The sequence below is a fragment of the Xenopus tropicalis genome, chromosome 7, assembly GCF_000004195.4.
Source record: "Xenopus tropicalis strain Nigerian chromosome 7, UCB_Xtro_10.0, whole genome shotgun sequence".
Lineage (NCBI taxonomy): Eukaryota > Metazoa > Chordata > Amphibia > Anura > Pipidae > Xenopus > Xenopus tropicalis.
The window spans coordinates 25,067,261-25,093,203 of record NC_030683.2 but is presented as its reverse complement, the minus strand read 5'-3'; the positions used below and the strand labels follow the sequence as shown (position 1 = coordinate 25,093,203).

Below are 25,943 nucleotides of genomic sequence, written 5' to 3'. Positions count from 1 at the left end.
ACGTTAATTCAGTCACAACACATTCATAATCATTAAGTCTGTCAGGTAAAGTTATTTTTTAACAAGGGGGGCAATCACTTTTTCACACAGGGCCATGTAGATTTGGAGTTTTTTTTCTCCCTTAATAACGTAAACCTTCATTTAAAAACTGCATTTTGTGTTCAATTATGTTATCTTTGACTAATAGTTAACGGTTTTTGATGAGCAGAAACATTTAAGTGTGACAAACATGCAAAAGAATAAGAAATCAGGAAGGGGGCAAATAGTTTTTCACACCACTGTATATATATATACATCTATAGTATGTTATAGAATGGCCTATTCCTAGCAACTTTGCAATTGGTCTTCCTAGTTAATTTTTTATAATTTTTGAATAATTTGCCTTTCGCTTCTGCCTCTTTCCAGCTTTCAAATGAGGGTCACTGACCAAAAAGTATTGCTCTGTGAAGCTACAGTTTTATTTTTCCTTGCAGGCCCCTTAAATATTCATATTCCCATCTCTTGTTTAAACCACTACCTGGTAAATAAGACCCTAGCAACAAGATAGCTGCTGAAATACCAAATGGAGAGCTGCTGAACAATAGGCTAAATAACCGAAAAAACATAAAAAATTAAAAGAGGACCTATTGCAACTTGTCTCAGAATATCAATGTCTACATCATATTAAAAGTTAATTTAAAGGTTAACTACCCCTTGAAGCTAACTGATCACAAACACAAATGTATAGAGAACCCCTAACAGAAGTGCACGTATGAATGCTTTTTACATCCTAAGCATTTTAGGGTTAAAAAAAGCATCCCCACCCGCACTTTTGCACAGTAACCCTGGGAGTCAGTGGGAACGGCAAGAGGTAGTTGGGAGGTTAATTTTTTACACCAGCAGCGAATCCACTAAGTGTCACATTAGCTGTAGGTCAGTCTGTGTACGGCCCATATTTAGCCTCCCCAAACAAAAAAGTCACCCTCCGCCTATGGATTAATGGTATCTTAGTTGGGATCAAGTACAAACTCACTGTTTTATTATTACAGAGAAAAAGGAAATTATTTTAAAAAATTAGAATTATTTGCTTATAATGGAGTCTATGGGAGATGGCCTCTCCGTAATTTGGAACTTTCTGGATAATGGGTTTCCAGATAATGGATCCCATACCTGTACCAGCTATCAAATTGCCCACCATAAGCATGCCTGCTTGCCCCTGTCACGGTGAGTGGAATCATGCTGTCTATGGCAGCTGAAAGCAACTGTCATGGGAAAAAAATACGTTTCTTATCACTGGCAATAAGAAGCCAATAGATAGGTGAGCTGAGCTGCAGCAAAGGCACAATGGGGGGATTACAAAGGCCGCCAAAATCAGCAAGTGCCTTTTAGGGTTATTTTTGGGAATTTGATTAGGATATGTGGAAATAATCATAGAACAGAATCTACACTGGGGAGCTGATAGGAGAGTAATGGAGATATTCCCTGAGCCGTATAATAGTGCCCAGCTGGTATGTAATACAGGCGATATCCTGTGAGCGCTATCTGTTATCCCCTGCTGGTATATGGTACAGGAGATTCACCCTACTTCTATGCATTATCAGGAACTCTTCAGCCAATTAGGCAATTAACCGCCCACCCCTCAGAAAAGTCATAGCACCCCATTCCCGAATAAGCCACATAGTTTGACACCTCATTCATGGGTCTACGACAAACGGTGCGGTACTCTATGGGCAGATAATTGCCCCCTGCTGGGGCAAATAACCGCCCACCCCTCAGAAAAGTCATAGCACCCCATTCCCGAATAAGCCGCACGGTTTGACACTTCATTCATGGGTCTACGACAAACGGTGCTTAATTGCCCCCTGCTGGGGCAATTAACCGCCCACCCCCTAGAAAAGTCATAGCACCCCATTCCCGAATAAGCCGCACAGTTTGACACCTCATTCATGGGTCTACGACAAACGGTGCGGGACTTAGTCAAAGTTGGTCTCAATGTTAAGTCAATGGGCAGATAATTGCCCCCTGCTGGGGCAAATAACCACCCCTCAGAAAATTCATAGCACCCCATTCCCGAATAAGCCGCACGGTTTGACACCTCATTTATGGTTCTACGACAAACGGTGGTTAATTGCCCCCTGCTGGGGCAATGAACCGCCCACCCCTCAGAAAAGTCATAGCACCCCATTCCCGAATAAGCCGCACGGTTTAACACCTCATTCATGGGTCTACGACAAACGGAGGTTAATTGCCCCATGCTGGGGCAATTAACCGCCCACCCCTCAGAAAAGTCATAGCACCTAATTCCCGAATAAGCCGCACGGTTTAACACCTCATTCATGGGTCTACGACAAACGGTGGTTAATTGCCCCCTGCTGGGGCAATTAACTGCCCACCCCTCAGAAAAGTCATAGCACCCCATTCCCGAATAAGCCGCACTGTTTGACACCTCATTCATGGGTCTACGACAAACGGTGGTTAATTGCCCCCTGCTGGGGCAATTATCTGCCCACCCCTCAGAAAAGTCATAGCACCCCATTCCTGAATAAGTCGCACGGTTTGACACCTCATTCATGGGTCTACGACAAAAGGTGGTTAATTGCCCCCTGCTGGGGCAATTAATCTCCCACCCCTCAGAAAAGTCATAGCACTCGATTCCCGAATAAGCTGCACGGTTTGACACCTCATTCATGGGTCTACGACAAACGATGGTTAATTGCCCCCTGCTGGGGCAATTAACCGCCCACCCCCTAGAAAAGTCATAGCACCTCATTCCCGAATAAGCCGCACAGTTTGACACCTCATTCATGGGTCTACGACAAACGGTGCGGGACTTAGTCAAAGTTGGTCTCAATGTTAAGTCTATGGGCAGATAATTGCCCCCTGCTGGGGCAAATAACCGCCCACCCCTCAGAAAAGTCATAGCACCCCATTCCCGAATAAGCCGCACGGTTTGACACCTCATTCATGGGTGTACGACAAACTAGTTATTCGCCAAAATCCCCATTATAAGTCAATGGGGCAAATTTGGGGACCTCTCTTGCCCCGGGGGTAAAACTTATACCCTTGTGCGGGGTATCTTCTGACACAGGTTGCAAACCTCTTCAAATGTGGTAAATTTCACATTTCTAAAAAATTCCCTCTCTGCGCTAAAATCATTCATTTCATTCAGTCGGTTAGGATAGGCCAACTGCCAATATGACGATGACAAGCGGACGAAAAAAACATCCTACAAGCGGGAGGAGCAAGCGTGGCTAAGTGGTCAAGGCACCCGCCTTAAGCATGCCAGCCAGCCAGCCAGCCAGTAGTTCTAATCCCCCCATAGCTAGAAATATGCCTCACCACTGGTTACGCCCTTGTGACCCCTGGACAGAAGTCACTTAACCTCCCTATGTCCCGGTGACCGCTTGGCCCAGAAATGGGCTAAAGCGGTTGTCGTTATGACTTTTTCAATGGCTACATTTCCCCCAAATCCTCTGTTTTGCACTTTCAAGGGCAGCTCACGATTTATGATACAGGTATGGGACCTGTTACCCAGAATGCTCGGGACCTGGAGTTTCTTTCTGTAATTTGGATCTCCATACCTTAATTTAAACATTAATGAAACCCAATGGGATTATTTTGCCTCCAGTATGGATTAATGGTATCTTAGTGGGGATCAAGTACAAACTCACTGTTTTATTGATACAGAGAAAAAGGAAATTATTTTAACCCTTTTCCTGCCAGCTGTTTTGGTCAAAGCGGAACTTGTATTGCCAGACGGTTTTTGAACATTTTGCACTGTTTCACTTTAGGGGCCTTTCCTCAGGGGGACTTTTAGTTTACCCAGGAAAACAATATATAGTTTTTTTCAGGACAACCTAAGCTTTCAAAATATGGTAGAATTTTTGTGTAATTCCAATTCTGTAACAAGATATAGGCTTCTAAATGTCTAAAAATGCAAAAAAAAATCTAATTTTCCATAATATAAACACACATACTAGAAACAAAAATTATTTTATGCACGAATATACAACTGATTTGGAAAGTCCCATGTCTCCTGAACGTGCCAATACCAAATATATATAGTTTTATGGAGATTTGTCACTTGTATAGGTCAAAAACTCCCAGCAGTACATTACCAAATTTCCAAAGCACTGCTCCAGAAAGCTGCATACTTTAGATTTCAAGGACAAAATTTCCACTAACAGAAAGTTTATCCCAGAAAATTGTACATTTTTGGAAAGAACAGATTGTGGCACAACTGTCTGTCTACTCCAAACTATCAAGTCTCAATGCTTTCCTAAAGTTATTGGTTTTTATCAAAATTTGTGATTTTTTTTAAAAATTGCTTCAAAGCTTCCAGTTTATAGTATCTTATCTCCTACAGGTCATAAAGTAACCAAATAAAACACCCTAAATATGAACACCAGGGGTCCACTGAACAGTTTGATGCCCAATATGTATAGGTTTACCTAAGTATGTGGCATGTAGGGGCCCCAATGGGAACATACCCCCATATGATGTATCATTTCAGCTCCTGCAAAATCAACACATTTACATCCTTTATGTGGGATAATGCTACAAAAAAAGTACACTCACCCCAGAAAGCCATATATTTTTGGAAAGTACACATCCCCCCGAATCTATAATGGGTAAACATTTCTTTTTGCTCCAAAGTACCAAGCTGTAAAGCTTTCCTAAGTTTGCAGATTTATATGACATTTAGAAAATCGCATAAAAATGTTGAAATTTGCCGCATTTATCTCTCACAATTTCTTGATAAAGATCAGATAAAGGCAAATCACCCCAAATAGGAACACCTATGGTCTACTGAACAGTTTGATGCCCAATATGCATAGATATACCCAAGTCTGCGGTATGTACTGACCCCAAAATGAAAATAGCGCATAAGGATTTCTAGCCTGCCAGCTCAGCTTTTGCACACAGAGCCCCCTGTCAGTGTATTATGTGCCGAAACTTCCCCTAACTATACAGAGACCCCCACAAAACCATATATTTTTGGAAAGTACACATTCTGACAAATCCAACAAGGGTAAAGAGTCCTTTCTACACCAAAGTACCAATCTGCAAAGCTTTCCTAAACTTATTGGTTTTTATGACATTTCAGAAAATTGCCTAAAAATGTTGCAATTTGCCGCATTTATCTAACACAATTTCTTGCGTACAAAGGCAAGTCACCCCAAATAGGAACACCAGAGGCCTACTGAACAGTTTGATGCCCAATATGCATAGATATACCCAAGTCTGCGGTATGTACTGACCCCAAAATGAAAATAGCGCATAAGGATTTCTCGCCTGCCAACTCAGCTTTTGCACACAGAGCCCCCTGACAGCGTATTATGTGCAGTAACCCCCCCTAACTATACACAGACCCCCAGAAAACCCTATATTTTTGGAAAGTACACATTCTGGGCTAAGCCTCCCCAAACCTGCTTTGGCACCTTAAAACCTGGCTCCGTTTCTGCACTGTCCTGCAAAACTTCTCCGGGTTCTGCAGAAATCAGCTGTGCTCTGATTGGATCTTTCTTCTTGTGGATTGTCCAATCAGAGCACAGTACCGGCTGCCTCTCTCTCTATAAAGCTAACTTAAACACATCTAAAGGGGAGGTTCACTTTTAAGTTAACTTGTAGTATGTTATATCTAGTATAAATACATTTAAAGCAACTGGACTTGTTTGGTTATCATTGAAGACGTTTCACTACTCATCCGAGCAGCTTCTTCAGTTCAACTGACTGGTATGGGAAGTCCTCAGCATATATACTCTATATATATATATATATATATATATATATATATATATATATACATCTATAGTATGTTATAGAATGGCCTATTCCTAGCAACTTTGCAATTGGTCTTCCTAGTTAATTTTTTATAGTTTTTGAATAATTTGCCTTTCGCTTCTGCCTCTTTCCAGCTTTCAAATGAGGGTTACTGACCAAAAAGTATTGCTCTGTGAAGCTACAGTTTTATTTTTCCTTGCAGGCCCCTTAACTATTCATATTCCCATTTCTTGTTTAAACCACTACCTGGTAAATAAGACCCTAGCAACCAGATAGCTGCTGAAATACCAAATGGAGAGCTGCTGAACAATAGGCTAAATAACCGAAAAACCATTAAAAAATTAAAAGAGGACCTATTGCAACTTGTCTCAGAATATCAATGTCTACATCATATTAAAAGTTAATTTAAAGGTTAACTACCCCTTGAAGCTAACTGAACACAAACACAAATGTATAGAGAACCCCTAACAGAAGTGCACGTATGAATGCTTTTTACATCCTAAGCATTTTAGGGTTAAAAAAAGCACCCCCACCCGCACTTTTGCACAGTATCCCTGGGAGTCAGTGGGAACGGCAAGAGGTAGTTGGGAGGTTAATTTTTTACACCAGCAGCGAATCCACTAAGTGTCACATTAGCTGTAGGTCAGTCTGTGTACGGCCCATATTTAGCCTCCCCAAACAAAAAAGTCACCCTCCGCCTATGGATTAATGGTATCTTAGTTGGGATCAAGTACAAACTCACTGTTTTATTATTACAGAGAAAAAGGAAATTATTTTAAAAAATTAGAATTATTTGCTTATAATGGAGTCTATGGGAGATGGCCTCTCCGTAATTTGGAACTTTCTGGATAATGGGTTTCCAGATTATGGATCCCATACCTGTACCAGCTATCAAATTGTCCACCATAAGCATGCCTGCTTGCCCCTGTCACGGTGAGTGGAATCATGCTGTCTATGGCAGCTGAAAGCAACTGTCATGGGAAAAAAATACGTTTCTTATCACTGGCAATAAGAAGCCAATAGATAGGTGAGCTGAGCTGCAGCACAGGCACAATGGGGGGGATTACAAAGGCCGCCAAAATCAGCAAGTGCCTTTTAGGGTTATTTTTGGGAATTTGATTAGGATATGTGGAAATAATCATAGAACAGAATCTACACTGGGGAGCTGATAGGAGAGTAATGGAGATATTCCCTGAGCCGTATAATAGTGCCCAGCTGGTATGTAATACAGGCGATATCCTGTGAGCGCTATCTGTTATCCCCTGCTGGTATATGGTACAGGAGATTCACCCTACTTCTATGCATTATCAGGAACTCTTCAGCCAATTAGGAAATTAACCGCCCACCCCTCAGAAAAGTCATAGCACCCCATTCCCGAATAAGCCACATAGTTTGACACCTCATTCATGGGTCTACGACAAACGGTGCGGTACTCTATGGGCAGTTAATTGCCCCCTGCTGGGGCAAATAACTGCCCACCCCTCAGAAAAGTCATAGCACCCCATTCCCGAATAAGCCGCACGGTTTGACACCTCATTCATGGGTCTATGACAAACGATGGTTAATTGCCCCCTGCTGGGGCAATTAACCGCCCACCCCTCAGAAAAGTCATAGCACCCCATTCCCGAATAAGCCACACAGTTTGACACCTCATTCATGGGTCTACAACAAACGGTGCAGGACTTAGTCAAAGTTGGTCTCAATGTTAAGTCTATGGGCAGATAATTGCCCCCTGCTGGGGCAAATAACCGCCCACCCCTCAGAAAAGTCATAGCACCCCATTCCCCAATAAGCCGCATGGTTTGACACCTCATTCATGGGTCTACGACAAACTAGTTATTTGCCAAAATCCCCATTATAAGTCAATGGGGCAAATTTGGGGACCTCTCTTGCCCCGGGGGGTAAAACTTATACCCTTGTGCGGGGTATCTTCTGACACAGGTTGCAAACCTCTTCAAATGTGGTAAATTTCACATTTCTAAAAAAATCCCTCTTTGCGCTACAATCCGTCAAAGTTGACCTCAATGTTAAGTCAATGGGATTTTTGGGCCGCCCCTTAGAAAAGTCATAGCACCCCATTCCCGAATAGGCCGCACAATTTGACACCTCACTCATGGGTCTACGACAAACGGTGCAGGACTAGTTTACGGAAGAATAATAATAATAAGAAGAAAAATAAGCCTGTGAGATAACAGTAGTGACGCTTATCTTCGCAAGCCCCACTAATAACTGTGCCCAGAGAGTAAGACTAGAAAGGCAAATAAGAGATCAGAAAAAGATAAAAAAAAAAACCGCAGCCAATGTTAAAAGTGCCAGTAAACATTCTTTATATCTTTATAACATATCTTGTATCTATAAAGGTGTATCTACCTCTGCTTTTGAGAGAATAGAGTAGTCATGGTTGTAAAGACTGGCAATCTGTAGATTCTGGCAAATGCCAAAGGGGCTGCTGTAGGATGCCATGGGCAGTCACTATTTATTGGGCTGGGGGGGGGGGGCTGTTTGGAACTGTCCATGGTCTATTTTAAATCAAAACCCCACACCAGGTTGACCCTTAACCAGCAGGTCATATCATTTGAGGGCACAGCCTGGCACCACTGGAGGCAAAAACAAGACAAATGAAAAATATACTGCCTGGAATGCTGGGAAATGAAATGGAGACACATTGCTCAGTCTGCTTATAGGACCTACATTGGTAAAGTACATGTAAGTAGACTTACTTGAGCAGATACATTCCGCAAGCTTTTCTGCATTTCCTGACCCTTCTCCTTCTGACGAAAGGCCAATCTCTTCAACTGGAAAACACATATAAAAGCATTAAACGTTTGCCCACACTGGCAAAAAATGTTTTAAATCAGATTTTCTCTGTAACTCATAGTTATATTACAAGGTTTCTAAACTTTAAGTCTCCTTTTTCCATTTGTACCCAACAGCAAATGTGTTATTAGCCCCAATTATGAGAAGGATAAAGGAAACTAAGAGCAACTTCAAAAGCCTACTATATATAATAGCCCATACTATCAATTCATTTGAGGATGGTAGATTCCAAGACTTTGTTTCTTTTTAATCCTGTTTATTAAAGGTTTTCTGGATCCATTCTGTAGATCTGTGTAGCTCTGGTGGGATGGTGCCTTTGGTACAACTCTCTTACTTTACTACTTATTCTATAGAGTGAATTATAAACAGACCTCTAGTAGCCTCGTTTATAAACTGCATAAACAGCAGGCAAGATATGTGACATATACAAACACACCTTCTCAGCACAAAGGGCAAGGTGAGTGGTACATAAACAGTAAGTAATCACAGATATAGTAATAACAGTGGAATAACTAGGGGAAACAGACCACCACCCTGAGCTGTAGGAAAGCCTGGTTGCACAGGGGGCCCTTTGATCAGGCCCAGACTGGCAATCTGTGGATTCTGGCAAATGCCAGAGGGGCTACTGTAAGATGCCATAGAGTGGCCTGGTGGGGAACTGTTTGGCCTTCTGTGTGCAATTGAAATGTCAGGGGATATTTTGAATTCCAGACCAGGCCTGCAATCGATCCCTTGCCTCCTCATGGGCCACCCCAACTCCCCCCAGCGGCTTCTTGCGATCCACCTTCCTGCCACCTTTGACTCCAATTCTTTCACCTGTGATCCCCCTTATGGACCCCCCTGCCTTTTACTTCTACCACTGGAGTGCTGGGACGTAATAGAGGCCCAGGGGGCAGACATAACACCACTGCGTATAAATACTGGGGAGGGTCCTATTAACCAAAAAGATTGGGACCCTGTGGTTTCCCGGGTATGGGATCCTTCTGCAATTTGGATTATCATACCTTAGGTCAGCTAAAAATCATTTAAACATTAAATAAACCCAAAAATAATTTTTTTTTGCCACCAATATGGATTAATTCAGCTTAGTTAGGATGAAGTTCAGGTATGGGACCTATTATGCAGAATGCTTGGGATCTGGGGTTTTCCAGATAAAGGATTTTTCCATTATTTTTGATCTCCATACCTTTAAAAATAATTTAAACATTAATTAATCTCTATATAATTGTTTTTCCTCAACAAAGGATTAATTATATCTTTTTAGGATCAAGTACAAGGTACTGTCTAATTATTACAGAGAAAAAGGAAATCATTTGTAAAATTTTGAATTATTTGTTTAGCATGGAGTCTATGTGAGATGGCCTTCCCAAATTTGAAAAAATTGCTGAAAATTTACTCCATGGAGGATGAACCTGTAATTCAGAGCTTTCTGCATAACAGGTTTCCAAATAAGAGTTTCCATACTATATACAAACAGGCAAGGTGTGTGTTATAGGCACAGTAGGAATACTGTTTATATATATTCTGCCAAGACAGAGGGCAATGTGAGTGATATATACAGTACTTTATGAGTAATCACAGATACACACTATCCAGGCAAAGGACAAGGTAAGTGTTATACACAGAATAGGTGCACACTAAGTAAGGCTTTATGACCAAACCAGACTTGCACAAGAAGCACAATTAATTATTTGGGAGGCAAAAAGCCATTGCAGACAATGTGCCATCCACAGATAAGACAAAATATATACAGAAATGATATAGTTCCCCCAAACCTCAGCTGCAAGTAACTATTCTCATATCTCACATGAGAGCCATAACACCATCAGGCCACGCAGGTACTGTGTGATTCTGAGCATAGGCCCATTTATCAGTCACACAGGAGATTGCTGTCTGGTTCTATTTCAATATTTAGATGGCACTAATTACCATACCATTAACACATGCTAGAGTGAATAATAACACCACACACTGCAGGCAATGTGTTGGTTTCACTTGACAAAGGCAATTAATACAGCCCCTATGTGATGACGGAGACCCCCTGTATTAGGCTGATGCCCAGCAGACAGATTAGTCGGCCGTGATAAATCTTTTGGTACTGTGGGCGACTAATCTCCCAAAATGCCTATCCACCAGCAGCAAAGTGAATCGATGGTGGAAAGTCATATGTGTCGTTTCTATTTTACAAAGTTGCCCAACTTCGGGAACTCTGTGCAACTTCGAAAAAAAACCCAGGACATACACCATTCCTTCAGTGATTCCCTTTGGCATTTCTGTGAGATAAGTTGCTTGTGGTAGTAGAGATTTATCGTGGGCGACTAATATCTCCATGGTGCATTAGCCCAATACAGGTATGAGATCCGTTATCTGGAAATTTGTTATTCAGAAAGTTCCAAATTAAGTGCGATCTCCCACAGACTCCATTTTAAGAAACTAATTAACGTTTTTAAAAACAATCTGCTTTTTCTCTGAATAAAACAGTAGCTTAGACTTGATACGGACTATGATATCATTAATCCTTACTGGAGGCAAAACAATCCTTTGGTTTAGTTAATGTTTACATTTATTTTATTTTTTTTTTCAAACTTAAGGTATGGAAAGCCAAATTACAGAAAGACCCTTTATTCAGAAAACCCACGTCCTAGCATTCTGGATAACAGGTCCCATACATGTACTATAACTAAAGCTGTCAGTTTTGCAGCTAGACAGGGGAATTTGTTTTCTGTCGGAACACTCACTTCCAGGTAAGGAGGCTGGATACCGTTGTGGGAAATCATGAGAAGAAAAATGTAGCATTCCCCTAGCAAACGAAGGCAGTACTGCTCTAATGTGATATATAAATTCCATTTACATGTAGAGTTTTTTCATCCATCTATTCTTTATTAATAGAAAGTGCTTCTGAGAAACATTAAAACCTGCAGCTCTGATGGAGGAAGCATATGGGGGCCAATTTGAGGAATGACAAATCCTAGTGAATAAGATATATTCTCCCTCTAACCTGTAAAAAGATACCAAAAAAAAAACATAGGTAAGTACTATGTTCCCTCTAATGCCTTATAATAACCATAAATCTGACTAAAGCTCACTATTAACATCAACGGCAGTCTGCTTTATGGCATCCCAACCAACTGCCATTTAGCTGTCATTTCCCTGACTGCACTAGACAGATTAAAGCTAATTGCTGATTGGTTGCTAGGGATAACTGCACTATAGCTAATTTGCATTTATTCAAGCAACGAGGCTCTAATGATTTCCATCCAGAGGCTGGGATGGATGTACATTTTAGACAAGACACATTACAAAGCCATGGAGAGACAGCTTATTGGGTTAATTAACAGAACTGATGGCAAAGCCCAGGACACAAGCCCTGGCTGGATATACAGAACCTGTCTGAAATTTGAAAAGTTATAAATCTAACAATTAATGGGCTGTAAAATTCTCATTATAAAATGTCTTTGGGGATGTGTCAGCCCAGGACTGTCTACAGAAGGCACCAGGAAAGGGCAACTGCCTAGGGGTCCCTTGATCTTTCAGGGTTCTGCCCAGTAGCAGTTCAATGCAGTGGGGACATAAAGAAACAACACATTGTTCCATAGCTTTAACATTTTCCTAGTAGGGCCCATTCACTTACATAAGTACTGTATGCAAAGTGCAGTTTTTGGATGCAAATCGTCATGTTTTTTTACTCATAATGTAGCATTTACCGTTTAATTCCTGTGCAGGCGCAGTTAAATGGGTTGTTTGTCTTTGAATTAACTTTTATTATGATGTAGAGAGTGCTATTCTAAAACAATTTACAGTTGGTCTTAATTTTTTATTATTTGCGTAGTCTGAATTGTTTAGGTGTTTATGTAGCACCTCTCCACTTCAGAATTTCAGCAGCTACCTGGTTGCTAGGGCCAAATTTAACCAGGCAGTGGATTGAAAGAGAGAAAGGAATATAAATAGGAGAGGCCTAAATAGAACGCTAAGTAACAAAAAGTAAAAATGACAAAACTGTAGTCTCACAAAGCAGTAGTTTTTAGCTGCCGGGGTCAGTGACCCCCATTTGAAAGCCAGAAAGAGTCAGAAGAGGAAAGCTTGCGGTAAAAATTAATTTTGAATGTGAATGCTGCAAGTTCACTGTGCCTATTAATGAATTTGCAGTGGGAACAATTGAATTAACGCCACATTTAGGTCAAAAAGGACACAATAACGCCTGATGCGACTATACAGAAGTGTAATGAGTGTATTTGTGGCTCGGTCGTAAATGACCCCTCGGGGCTGATTTACTAACGCACGAATCCGAATTGGAAAAATTCCGACTGGAAAATGAACATTTTGCGACTTTTTCGTATTTTTTGCGGCTTTTTCGTCGCCGTTACGACTTTTCGAAAATTGTCGCGACTTTATCGTAACCATTACGACTTGCGCGAAAAGTGGCGACTTTTTCGTGGCCATTACGATTCGCTCGTATCTTGTCGAGACTTTTCCGTATTGAGCGCTCGTAAGCGGTGGGCGAAACTTTCAGACTTAGCATGATTTTGGATGCCTCCCATAGGACTCAATGGCACTCTGCAGCTCCAACCTGGCCCAAGAAAAGTCTCCATACTGAAGCTTGAATGAATCCGAAACTTTCGTACTCGGCGCGAAAGCTGAGTCGTAATGCTACGAAAAAGTCGCAACATTTTGCGAAGCAATCGTAATGGCTACGAAAAAGTCGCGACAATTTCCGAAAGTACTGATCATTACGAAAAAAACGCATTCGGACGCCGTCGGACGATTCGTGGGTTAGTAAATGTGCCCCCTTGTGTGTATAGTGAGGCACAATAATGTTCATGGAAGCCGCTGAAACTCTAGCATGATGTACAGGACTCCAGACTGAATACTGTGCCTCGGGCCCACCTTTCCATGCACAGGTCACTTACCCCCTTTATTTCTTTAAGGGTGAAGACACACGGAGCTACTTAGTAGCAGCTACTTGTCGTGGCTACTAAACACCAGAAAATGCCCTGCCATAGACAATACTGAGAATTGCCTTTGCTAAAACACACGTAGAGACAATTATCAGTAATTTATCAGCATTGTCTATTTCTGTAACCATGACAAGTAGCTCTGTGTCTTTACCCTAACCCGTTAATATTACGTCCAACAATAGGTTTGTGACAAAAGCCTCATACTAGCTGCAAAGCGACAACATAGAAAGTAGAAAGTGTTATTTTAGCAAGTGACCTGCTGCAAGCTGGCACCCTGCCCTAGTTGCCCGGCATAATGCCACCAAATCTTATAATGTCAGAGAATGCAGGAGTCCTTGGAGTTCCCAGCAGCAGTGAGTGGCTGGTTCCAGTACTGCACTGCAGTATCAGCGCTGGCGTACAGCCTGGCATTTGCTCCGGGAATTGGAAAGCATGACTCTCTCTCTCCGACAGATTTCTGACACTGTAGGTTATATAATATAATGTTACTGAAGTATAACGCCAAGGTGACAGCTTTATTGTATCTCTTTAAAAACGAGTGCAGGCAGCCTTGGCGGAAGAAGAGTTACTAGCACTTACAAAACACATTCGCCCTGCCATATGCTGCATGCAGCCAGTGTTTATTCAGCTCAAGGACGGAATAGGGAACGTGGAAGGGGGCCCTATTATAATGCCAGTGGTTTCCATGAAAAAGGAGAAATCAATACGGACATTAAAGCTGAACTGTCAGATGGTCCTCAGAGCAGGAAATACAGTAATATTATTAGCTGGGGGTGTAAATTGCTTTGTGTCGCTGCTGCCATGTGCTTGTACTAGGAAAATAAAATTCATATGAGAGATGGTTATCCCCTCTGAGTGGCTGATATATGCAATACACTGATTCCATCTGTCACCGTGTGATTTATTGCTCATCTAACAAAATCACAAAGAGCTTGTGAGAAGCACAGTGCAAGAGATCCATAATTGATGGAAGGAATAGAAAATGCTAATTATACCCTGAATGGATATATTTTAACACAGGGTATAGTTTACTGTTTTTAAAAAAAAATTAAAAAATATATATATACATACACTATTATTATTATTACAGCTCTGTATAGCAGAAACACAGTTCCCACCCCCTCTCATTGTACTTATCCAGGGAATGGGATGTCACACAGGTATAATTTTCTCTGATCCTGTCACTAGCTAGCTGATGATTGTTGGTAGGAGTTAAATAGACATGACTAATATCTAATAGGGGTTCCATCAGATATGAGGGGTCATTTACTACAACAGGAAGCAAAGAGCAAAAATGGGCACAATAACCTGTTTTTTGGAATTTGTGTCCAGCCCTCCATGGAGCAGAGTTGGCGCCAGTTTCTACACTCTAAAATGCAGAGCAGAGAACTGTGTTTGCGCCATTAGCAGTGTTTAGCAGTGCTGTATTCATAAGGGCCATACGAGAACACCTAGATGTAACCTCCTATCCCCTAACTTGTTTGCCATTCAGCACCACAGTAGTGACAGTACCTATGGCCTGCCCAATATCTTTTATCTGGCATGAGGTACACAGCGCAGCCAGACCCCAGACTGTAGTGCTTTTTGAATGAGACTTAGTATGGTTTATGGTGTATGTTTGTGCACTTATGCTCAGGGTCTATGTAAATGACCCATCTTGTCCAGAAGTGCTTAGCAAGAACCCAAAACTCTGAATGGTTGGATCATCTTTTTATTTAACACCTGCTTGACCAAATCAGAAAAAGACTTGCTTGCCTGCCTCTGTACTGTATACCCAGCTTGCATTGCAACACTTGGATAAGAGCCTCCCCTACTGGTTTGCACAGGCCCCGCAAACAGTAGCTGGGCACTAAAAGGTTGGATAAGGCCCTTTTGGTACGCCATCTGGATGACCAAGTCTTGCTCAACTGGTGGTCTGCCATCGTATGCCCAGTTTTAGTATGGGATAGCTCAGGTGTTCTTTATATCTAGCATCTTTAAATACTAGATTAAAAATTAGATTAAATTTGAGGAGAAAAACTTGTGAAAACTCTCCTGAAGAGTATGCGAAAGGTTTTCTCCTCAAAGTGGGTGCAGATCAACTTAAGGGGGCTCAGACAGAAGGCCAGTTAGGGGATAATGCCATTAGCTCTCCTAGATACATCAGAAAGTCCAGCTTGGAGGTCACTTTATTTTTTGTCCTAGAGGTTCCTGGGGATATGGCAGAATGATTGATACAGCAATTTATTCCTGTATCTGTAAAGCTCCCCATACACTGAATCGGTCTAAGGGGCTGATATCGGCAGCTAGAATCAGCCCGTGTATGGGGACCTTAACTCTGTTATGAGCTTAGGGGGCCCTGGACAAAGGTTGGCATGCTGTGGGGTGATCGAATAAGATAAGGCAAGCACTGCCCTATTGTGTGTGTGTACTGTGACAGGGACCTTAGACTGTAAGGTCTGTTAGTTACTGACAGACAGTTACTGATGAAATGTTGAACAATCTCTGTAAATCTCTGTGTAACTTGACAGTCCTACACATGTAAATAAATAATAATAATGTGGATGAATAAAAAAAAAAAGCATTATAGCATTGGGGTGCCCAGGCATAATGAACTCATCAGTGATAGATAACTTACCATGTACCTCTGATGCCTGGGAACATGTTGTATTATATGCAACAGAACCTTCATTTCACATTTCTCAGGGGATCAGGGTAAACAAGATAGAAACTATCTTATTTTTCATGGTTATTAAATTATGGAACTTTTTTTTTGGAATGCAAACTGCTATATGGCTGCCAGGCTCCCACTGGACATGTAGGAGAGGTCCTGAACAGAAAGATTCACAATAAAAACATAATAACAATACAAATCTAGCGTCACAGTCAGCCTGCTTTCTTTTTGGTGTAGGCCCCTGATGACAATTTCCGGACAAGGGTGCACTTCTCTAAAACCTTGCTTATATGATCTCTTAAACCAAAAAAGTAGTTTACACTCTATATACAAAACTGCTATATGTGACAGGTATCTTGCAAGCTCCTCAGACTTACTTACCCAAAGAGGCTGTAGCTTTGCCAACCACATAAACGGGTTTAGAATTCCACTTGGCACAGAGCCGGTCATTCCAAGCTAATGAACAAAGGGTGAAAATTCAACATATTAATATGACCATCATTCCTTAGCAAAGCAACACACAGTACAGGGATAAGTCATCATTGACACACCAATTGCCCTGCAATACCTCCTAGTTCTCAGCATACAACACTGCCTGAGCAAAGAGGAAGATGGTGAGAGATGTAGTTCTGAATGTACCTGAGCCTATGCCAGATGCAGGGTGTGGAATTCAGTGCATGTTCTAGAGAACTGACACTGTTCTACCTATTAGTCTCCCCCTACTGGGAAATTATTTTATAACGCTAATGTAATGAGTGGTCTCAGAGGTTTGGGGTAGGCAGCTGCTGGGAGTGAGAACAGATGCTAGTGGAACGCGGCAAGTGCTCAACGGCAGACTTCTTGCATAGCAAACAATGCAGACATGTAGAATTTTCCTTTAGAGTATTCTATATATATATATATACAGTATATATATAAGGGCCACCATTGGGGGGCACAGGGGGGACAACTGTCCCTGGCCCAGTGGGTGTTTGGATCTTACGGGGGCCCGGCTGTCTCGCAGGAGGGGGCGGGAACTTGGGTGCACACAGCACCCAACACAGCTGCCCCTATGCTTGTTGGTCACTGATGTTAAGCCCCAGTGAAGCTGCATGGGGATTAGATGGGAAGTTCAAACTTCACCCACCCAATCCCTGTGCAGCTTTACCGGGACTAAAACTTCAGCCACAAATGAGCAGTAAGGAAGAATGTGTAGGTTAAGGACCTGCAGGCATCAGAGCTCTCACCCTCTGTTCCCAGAACTGCAGCTCATTTACAGTAGGGGCCCCAGGGTATATTTTTCATGCTTGTGTGGCTCCCCAACTCCCCATTTACATTTAATTGTGGCTCATAGTGAAAAAAAAAAAGTTGGGGCCCTCCGCCGTATACAGTTACTATTTAGTGGGCTGGTGGGGTGCAGTTTGGGCCTCTCTATATGCAAAAGGCCAGGCCCTATTTTGAATCCCAGTCCAGGCCTGGTGGTAAGACGCTCTAACTGTACAAAGACCCCCAGAAAATGTCATATTTTTGGGAAGGACACATTCTGATGAATCTAAAATAGCTAAAGATGTCTTTCTGCACCAAACTACAAAGCTTTCCTAAACTTAGTGGCATTTCTAACATTTCTAACATTGCTTAAAATGTTGATATTTGCCACATTTAACTCACACATAATGATGCGGTGAAATGGTGGCCAATATGCATAAATGTACCGAAGCAGGAGGCATCCATGTAGGTTTTCTGCTTTATAAATGTGTATATTGACAGACATATTGGTAGATGGTTTAGAAGCAGGAGGGGCAAACAGGAACAGAGCTGCCAATCAGTGGGAAGCGCCAGAACATAAGAGACTTCATGGGAAGTGAAATACACACAGAATAAAGACAGAGGGGCTCAGACTGGGATTTGGGGAGATCCCTTGTTTTGAAAAAAAAATCCTACTGTATGATCTCAGGGAAGTGATTACTACAGGGCCACCATGAGGGTGAAGGAGAGGGGATAACTGTGCCGGGTCCAGAGGGTTTTAGGGGGGCCTGGGGGGGTGCTTTTAGAGAGCTGGAAACTGGGGGGGCTGCTGTCAGAGAGCTGAAGGCTGAAGGGGGGGCGGGAGCTCGGTGCCTGCATTTTTTCCCTTACACATGGCATGGCTCTTGTGTATTATCATGCATATCCTGTAGATGATACCCTTATAAACAGTGCTTGGTGATGTCAACTGTTATAACTGGTGCATAATGGTGTAATTTGTCATATGATCCACTGAAACTTGTATCTTCATGTTGTCATGCAACTCCTCGGTATATTCCTATTCTTTTACAATAGGGGGGGTACAATATTCACTAAACACAAACAATGCCAAGCAATCCCATACCCAGATATCTCCTCCAAATGGTAATGTAATTAGCTGTGACAGTTACAGGTTTGGCTGTATGAGTCCTGTGGGTATTTCTGGGCATATTTATGTATGTGTAAAGAAGTGGTGCTAAAATTCAACATTGCTGCCTTAATGCCAAGTTGTGAAAAGAAAAATCTTATCTATTAATGGAGTTGTGTAATGTTTTTTTGCAGTGTGCAGTAAAGTGGATTTTATGGCATTGAAAGGAGGGAAAAAACATTATTAATATATTTAATAGTTTGCAAGCATCAATTTTTATCACCAATAAAAACAGAGTTTAAAGTTTGCTGCCTCAGTTGGTCCTGATGGACGTCAAAAGCGGGCTGATTTACTTTAGCTTGGGGTGTAAGTTAGACTGGGGGGCACAAGAGCACACCCCTAAGTGCTGATTTAAAAAGCCCTTGCACCACAGGGAAAGCTGTGCTCTGCTCATTATTCTGGATTACAAACTTAGTGCAAGGGGCACAGCTCAGTATCAAGAGGGAGGCACAGCTGAGCCCTGTCCTTACTGCTTGCCATAGGGAAGGCACTATAAACAGGGATCCATGCACCTCCTGCTGCTCCCTTACTTGCCCTTCTGAATGACACACAAGTTAAGGGAAAGGTAGGGGTGAGTGGGACGCCTACGTGCCACCTCATTCCTGGCCATCCCCATTAAAATACTGTATTTATGAGGGTTAAGGGCAATTCTCACCCTAATTATGATTTAGTTCTTTCACACCCACATATGAAATAAAACCTTTGCCCAGGTGTAGCAACCTATAGCAACCCATGGTGACAGTAAATGCTACCTGCTGATTGGTTGCTATGGGTTACTGCACCTAGGAAAACTTTGTGCCTGTGCCTTTTTTTTTTTTACATATCACCATGGAAGCATCTGCATTTTTAGGCTGAACTCAGCACTATTACATGAAACTGGCATTTAAAATTAGCCTATTTAAAATGCTGTAGCAACGCAGATTGGAAAGTTAAATGAACTATGAACTTCACAGTTTAGTCTTTTACTGATCTGAATAACAATGACAATGCAGGCTTGCCAAATCATCCAATATGGACTGGGCCACTTTATAATACTCAGGTTCTATAGCTGAGTGGCAATCAGCTTAGGAACGTGTAGCATTCAAAAGAACCATAAATGAACCATTAGGTCAAATAGTTGGATTACATGGGGGGCCTGAACAGACCTGTTAGCTGAGAACCGGCAGCTGATTTGGTCAAAAGTCCACCAATATTTTCACACGTATGGTCTTCCAATAGCAGCTCAACTAGTCTGTTCTAATAGCCCTAACAAAGTGATGACCTCCAGGGGGTGATGAAGGCCTGATGACTGGACACCCTTGAACAAAACTAATATGTTATACAATTTAAGGACTGTTATCCAGACATCTGTGTCAGAACGGTACGTCTAAGGCCCACATGATAACCAGTGGCAGGATTTGTGACATACTTAAACGGCCATAAAAAAGGGAGGCCTGCTGAAGAACTATGAAAGAGTTGGCAAAGCTTTGAGTCCCAAACTGGGGCCAACCATTACCTCACCCCCATGGGAGACTGTCTGGCACTCAGGCAGCCCCCACCGAGCCTAGCTGCTACATAAATCACCACAAAAGGGTGCCGTTTCTACTTCTGCTCTTAAGACTTTCAACATTCCCATTAAAAATACGTGGCTCGTGCCTGCTATTTTCCCATTTTTCAGACACTTTCATTAATTTAATTATTCGGTTTGGCGTGCTCCTTGTGTCTGGAGTTAATGATTTCATTCATGTTGGGGGGGAGAAAAAAAAAAACAACCCGCCAGAAGGTAATTTTGTACAAGAGAACTAATAACCAACTACAACATATTAGTAATGATTAAAGATTTCATGGAGTGTGAATTTTTTCAGCTTAAAATCAAAGGCCTAATTAAAAATGTTCGTGAGAATGCTGTATTAATTTTCTAAGGAGGTTAATTTACAATAATTTCTTGAGTGGGGCGCTGTAATTGAAAACAAAATGTCGTTATCTTTATTTAATGAGAGTTTGACATCACAGGCTTATTGGAAATGTCAGAGCATGAAGGGAACACAAAGCAGCTCTGGACGTTCCACTGGAAACCCTGTCTGCGCTTTGCAGGCAAGAGCTACTCGCAGCGAGGACTGACGCCGATAAATGTGATCACCATTAACAGCATGGATATTACCTGTGAGCTTTAAAGGGATGCAAATCAAGCACCTACTGCTAACTAAATTAAAAGGGAAATATACTGGGCTTATTCAGGCTCGGTCTGGCAATCTGTTGATTCTGGGAAATGCAAGAGGGCCTGCTGTAATATGCCATAGACAGTCACTATTTATCGGGGTGGCGGAAGGGGGGGCTGTTTATGCCTCTGTGTACTTGTGCCTTGTCACTGTAGCAACTAGTGTCATTCCTTCTGCATGGAAGTTAGGTACAAGGTGCAGTGAGCAAGGCTATTAACCCCAAGAGTACCCTGTACTTTAACCCTTTAAACTTGCCACTGAGTAGATATAGGGGTTATTTACTGAGAGCTGGCCAGGATGAAAAGTGCAAAAAATGGGTACAAACCGCCATGTTGCAGATCTCTTTACTACAAACTCTAGCACTTGAGTCAAAGTAATGACCCCCTATAAAGTCCAGTGTTCTTTTGTATTCTGCACCCACAAGTTTGCCCATAGATACCACTCAGATGTTTGCTATTATTTTATAACTTGCAGTAGTTAGTAAAAAAACTAACTGTAGGGACACAGTGGCAGCTTAGGAAAGCTGAAACGCCAACTTCTTATATAAACTTGGGAAAAACAGGGAAAGAATCATACACATACCTTTAATGACTTCTATTAGACTAATACGCATTAAAGGGGTAGTTCACCTTTAAATTAACGTTACGTATAATGTAGAGAGTAATATTCTGAGACAATTTGCAACTGGTTTTCATTTCATGGTATTTCATTTATTATTTGTGTTTTTTTAAATATTTAGCTTTTTGTACAGCTGCTCTCCAGTTTGGCATTTCAGCAGCTATCTGGCTTCTAGGGTCCAATTTACCTTAGCAACTACACAGTTGTTTGAATTAGAGACTAAACTATGAATAGAAGGTTTGAATAAAAAGATAAGTAATAAAAAATGACAATAACAATAAAACTGAAGACTCAAAGAGCTTTAGCTTATGGGCTGCTGGGATCAGTTACCCCCATTTGAAAGTTTGAAAAGAGTCAGAGAAAAAGGCAAATCATCTGGAAAGTTGCTAAGAATTGACCATTCTAAAAGTTATCCTAAAGGTGAACTACCCCTTTAAAGGTAATAAACAGGAAAAGATCTAAATGTAATTAAAGGGCACATTTCACCCCTATATTGTCCCCCCACCAGAGGTGCGTTGGAAGAATAATAGTTTTTTTCTAAAAATAAATTCCCCCCACCAGCGCTGTGCTACCAGCACTCGCTCATTATAAGCATGCGTGTGGCCCAACATGGCTGCCCACACCGGTGTCAGTAGCCCAGCGCTGGCAGGGGCAGTTTTTTTCATTTCCACTATCTGGAGTGCAGCTCTTAGCCCACACCTCTGGTGGGGGAAAAAATATAGGGGTGATAGGTGCCCTTTAATGGCCAACTTAACCTTTACTAAATGTGACAGGAGATTCAAAAATGAATGAGCATGTACCTCTAGAATCACAAATGCAACAACCTAATAGTGTAGATGAAACTGGGTCAAATAAAAATACCCCAAATCTAATGAAAACCATCAACATTTCTACATTGTTGATTAATAACCTGCTAATACACTGTTTCAACAAAAAAATGGGCATGAGTATGTTTCATCATTGTTTCTCCGCACTCACCTTCTTTATGATCGGGTGTTTGCAAACATAATTTCACGGCTTCTACTGCTCTTGGGCTGGTAAATATGAGACCAGCATAACTCTCTGGGTGGGAAAGCTTTTGAAATAAAAAAAAATGAAAAAAAGAAAGAAAGAAAGAAGAGAGAAAAAGAAAAGAAAGAAAGAGAGAGAGAGAGAGAGAGAAAAAAAGAAAGAAAATAGAGTTAAAGCTGCTTGCCATTTGGTGCCTACTTCTAGTGGATCTACCCATATACCGTATATACTCGAGTATAAGCCGAGTTTTTCAGCACCAAAAATGTGGCTTATACTCAAGCATATGGATTTGAAAGTAAGTGTCTGGCATCCGTTGCGCGAAATCCCCACTGACAGCCACTAAAATCTCACCAATTTGGCAAATGGATAAACTTGCCACAGATCAACTTTCTTATGTAATGTGTCATATACCAATTTTCTAAATTCCTTTGTGCGTTCATTAACTAGGACTTGCCTTATACTCGAGTATATGGATTTGAACATGTAAGTGTCTGGCATCCGTTGCACACAAAACCCTAGGCTTATACTCGAGTCAATACGCTTTTCCAGTTTTCTTAGGTAAAATTAGGTACCTCGGCTTATATTCGGATCGGCTTATACTCGAGTATATACGGTATGTGTTTCTGTTTTGTACTGTACTAGATAGTACTAAAGTCCTAATCACATGGCAATTGTTGGCCTAGAATCTGTTGCATGGGGACCCCACACAGACCAATGATCATACATTTAGCAGATTTTCTTAAAGGGCAACTCAACCCAAACACAACTTACGCTTTTTGAAAAGTAAACATAATTTCAAGCAACTTTGCAACATACATCAATTACAATATGCAGCCTTTTCGTGATTTTTAGTGTAATAATATGATTTGGAACAGTTCCCTAAGCTGATCTGTCTGACTACTTTGAGACTCATATAAAATGTAACAGTAGTCAACTGTCCTCAGCCTGCCTTCAGCCTGCATCCTCCCAATCCCACAATTCCCTGCACACGTGATGTCAATAAGGGACATCACAGAGCAATGCATTGTGGGTTATGTAAGCTGTGTCTGTAAGTTGTGGAGAAGTTGTTACAACTTGTAACATCAGTGTTTTAGTCCCTCCTCATTTTCCAGGATTTCAAATGATGCAGAAAGAGAAAAACTGTTTTGCAGCTGGATTTCAGCATATAAAAATTCATACAGGTATGGGACCTATTATCCAGAATGCTCGGGACCTGGGGTTTTCCGGATAAGGGATCTTTCCGTAATTTGGATCTCCATAACTAAAGTTAAAGGAACTTTCTGGATAACGGGTTTCCAGATAAGGGATCCCATACCTGTACTTTTTATTTATACTTCATACTTATTCATACTTTTGAAATCAAACAGATTCCAGTGAAAGGTATATTAGGGATTTCTGTGTTGTGTGGAGCTCTTTCCCTTTAATACATATATTCCAAGGTGTAAAACTTAATAAGACTATTTCATACCTTGTCAAAGAAATGATCCAGGGACACAAATTTGAAGGATAACACGGGAATTAATGTTGCCTGTAATCCATACGATGACAATTCCTACAGGAGATAAAGATACTGATACTCTTTACTTGTGCAGTGTCACAGAAACACAGTTGTATTATGCATGTTGATTATAAACTGTGTCAAAATTTGGCAGATTCCGAATTATTTATTATAATTATTGTGCATACAGCAAGAAACGGTATTTTTGTAAACAAATGATATAGTAACTGTATAGTCAAATACAAACAAATCACCTGCTGCAAGGAGTATTTTATGTGCTGGGCTTACAAAATCCCATACAAGATGAGGTACTTGCAGGGTGGCTGATGAGATTCAGTAAAGTATACAATTCTGGTACAGATATCGAACCTGTTAACCAGAATGCTCTGGACCTGGGGTTTTCCGGATAAGGGATCTTTCTGTAATTTGGATCTCTATAACTTGTCTGCTAAAAATCATTTAAATTTGAAATAAACCTAATAGGCTTATTTTGACTCCAATAAGGATTAATTATACCTAAGTTGGGATCAAGTACAATGCTCTGTTTTATTATTACAGAGAAAAGGGAATCATTTAACCATTAAATAAACCCAATAGGGCTGTTCTGCCCCAATAAGGGGTAATTATATCTTAGTTGGGATCAAGTACAGGTACTGTTTTATTATTACAGAGAAAAGGGAATCATTTAACCATGAAATAAACCCAATAGGGCTGTTCTGCCCCCAATAAGGGGTAATTATATCTTAGTTGGGATCAAGTACAATGCTCTGTTTTATTATTACAGAGAAAAGGGAATCATTTAACCATTAAATAAACCCAATAGGGCTGTTCTGCCCCCAATAAGGGGTAATTATATCTTAGTTGGGATCAAGTACAGGTACTGTTTTATTATTACAGAGAAAAGGGAATCATTTAACCATTAAATAAACCCAATAGGGCTGTTCTGTCCCCAATAAGGGGTAATTATATCTTAGTTGGGATCAAGTACAATGCTCTGTTTTATTATTACAGAGAAAAAGGAAATCATTTTTAAAAATTAGAATTATTTGCTTATAATGGAGTCTATGGCAGATGGCCCTTCCGTAATTCGGAACTTTTTGGATAACGGGTTTTTGGATAAGGGTTCCCATACCTGTACTGTTTTTGTTGGTTTAAAATTCTGCTTGTCGCCTTGGAGACTCAGTAACAAAAATTAACAGAAGAGCTAATTGGTTAAATATTGTACAAGGTCTGATTACTTTGATCTGATGCGTTAATTATTCCTGTCATGGACATATGAAAATCTTTTTTTGAAGTGGAGGCCCAACCTTTTATTGCAGCGTATTTGCTATCAGCTCTGATCAGCCATATTATATCTGTTGTCTAAACAAAGCCCCACTTGGTTTATTGCCTTAAATTGAACTTTAGATCACATATATTTATGAACTGCCCTAATGCTGACTATACATGTACCTATACAAAGTTTCATGGGATTTTGGGTATGTTTATGGCCCGCTAATTCCAATAAACCAGCAAAAACTACAGGTATTTTCATATCAAAGTATAAGGCTTTCTAGAAATGATACTTGATTTTTAAAATCACTTTGATTTCTTGGCGTTACTGGCACAATGTCAATTTCACAACAGTGGGGAAAAAATAGGGACTTTTCCTGTCATTTTGTGCATATTAATTTTCCACTGCATTTTGAAGCAGGTTAATAAATTGCAAATTTCACAAAACTGCAGAAAAAAACAGTAATTATTAGCCTGCTTGAATGCTGAACACACACTTCTCATTGCTATGGCTTCTGGATGGGTTTAATTTTTTTCAATCTTTTAAAATAAATCCTAAAATATGATGGGGGAAAATTCCATTCAGTTTGAGCAAGTTCATGATTTTGCTCACGCAGTCACAGTTGGACATGATTATTGATAAATCAGCCCCTAAGATAAATCCTTGCAATTAATATAGCTGGGTGGAGCAAGCAATGCCAGTATGAAGTAGTCAGTAAAATATTGTCCTGTATTAAACCAGGTATAA

At 41.0% G+C, this 25,943-nt stretch overlaps 1 protein-coding gene across 2 annotated transcripts in view; it reads right to left on the bottom strand.

The window, feature by feature from the left end:
- Positions 1 to 25,943, bottom strand: part of uros (uroporphyrinogen III synthase) — a 71,862-nt gene that overhangs the window by 41,946 nt on the left and 3,973 nt on the right. For both annotated transcript variants that reach the window (XM_012958524.3, NM_001113852.1), the window contains exons 3-6: positions 23,894 to 23,977; positions 22,393 to 22,489; positions 16,570 to 16,644; positions 8,484 to 8,558 (exon numbers count right to left, since the gene is read on the bottom strand). In XM_012958524.3, coding sequence (XP_012813978.1) covers positions 8,484 to 8,558; positions 16,570 to 16,644; positions 22,393 to 22,489; positions 23,894 to 23,977 — 331 coding nt within the window. The remainder of the gene's footprint in view (positions 1 to 8,483; positions 8,559 to 16,569; positions 16,645 to 22,392; positions 22,490 to 23,893; positions 23,978 to 25,943) is intronic.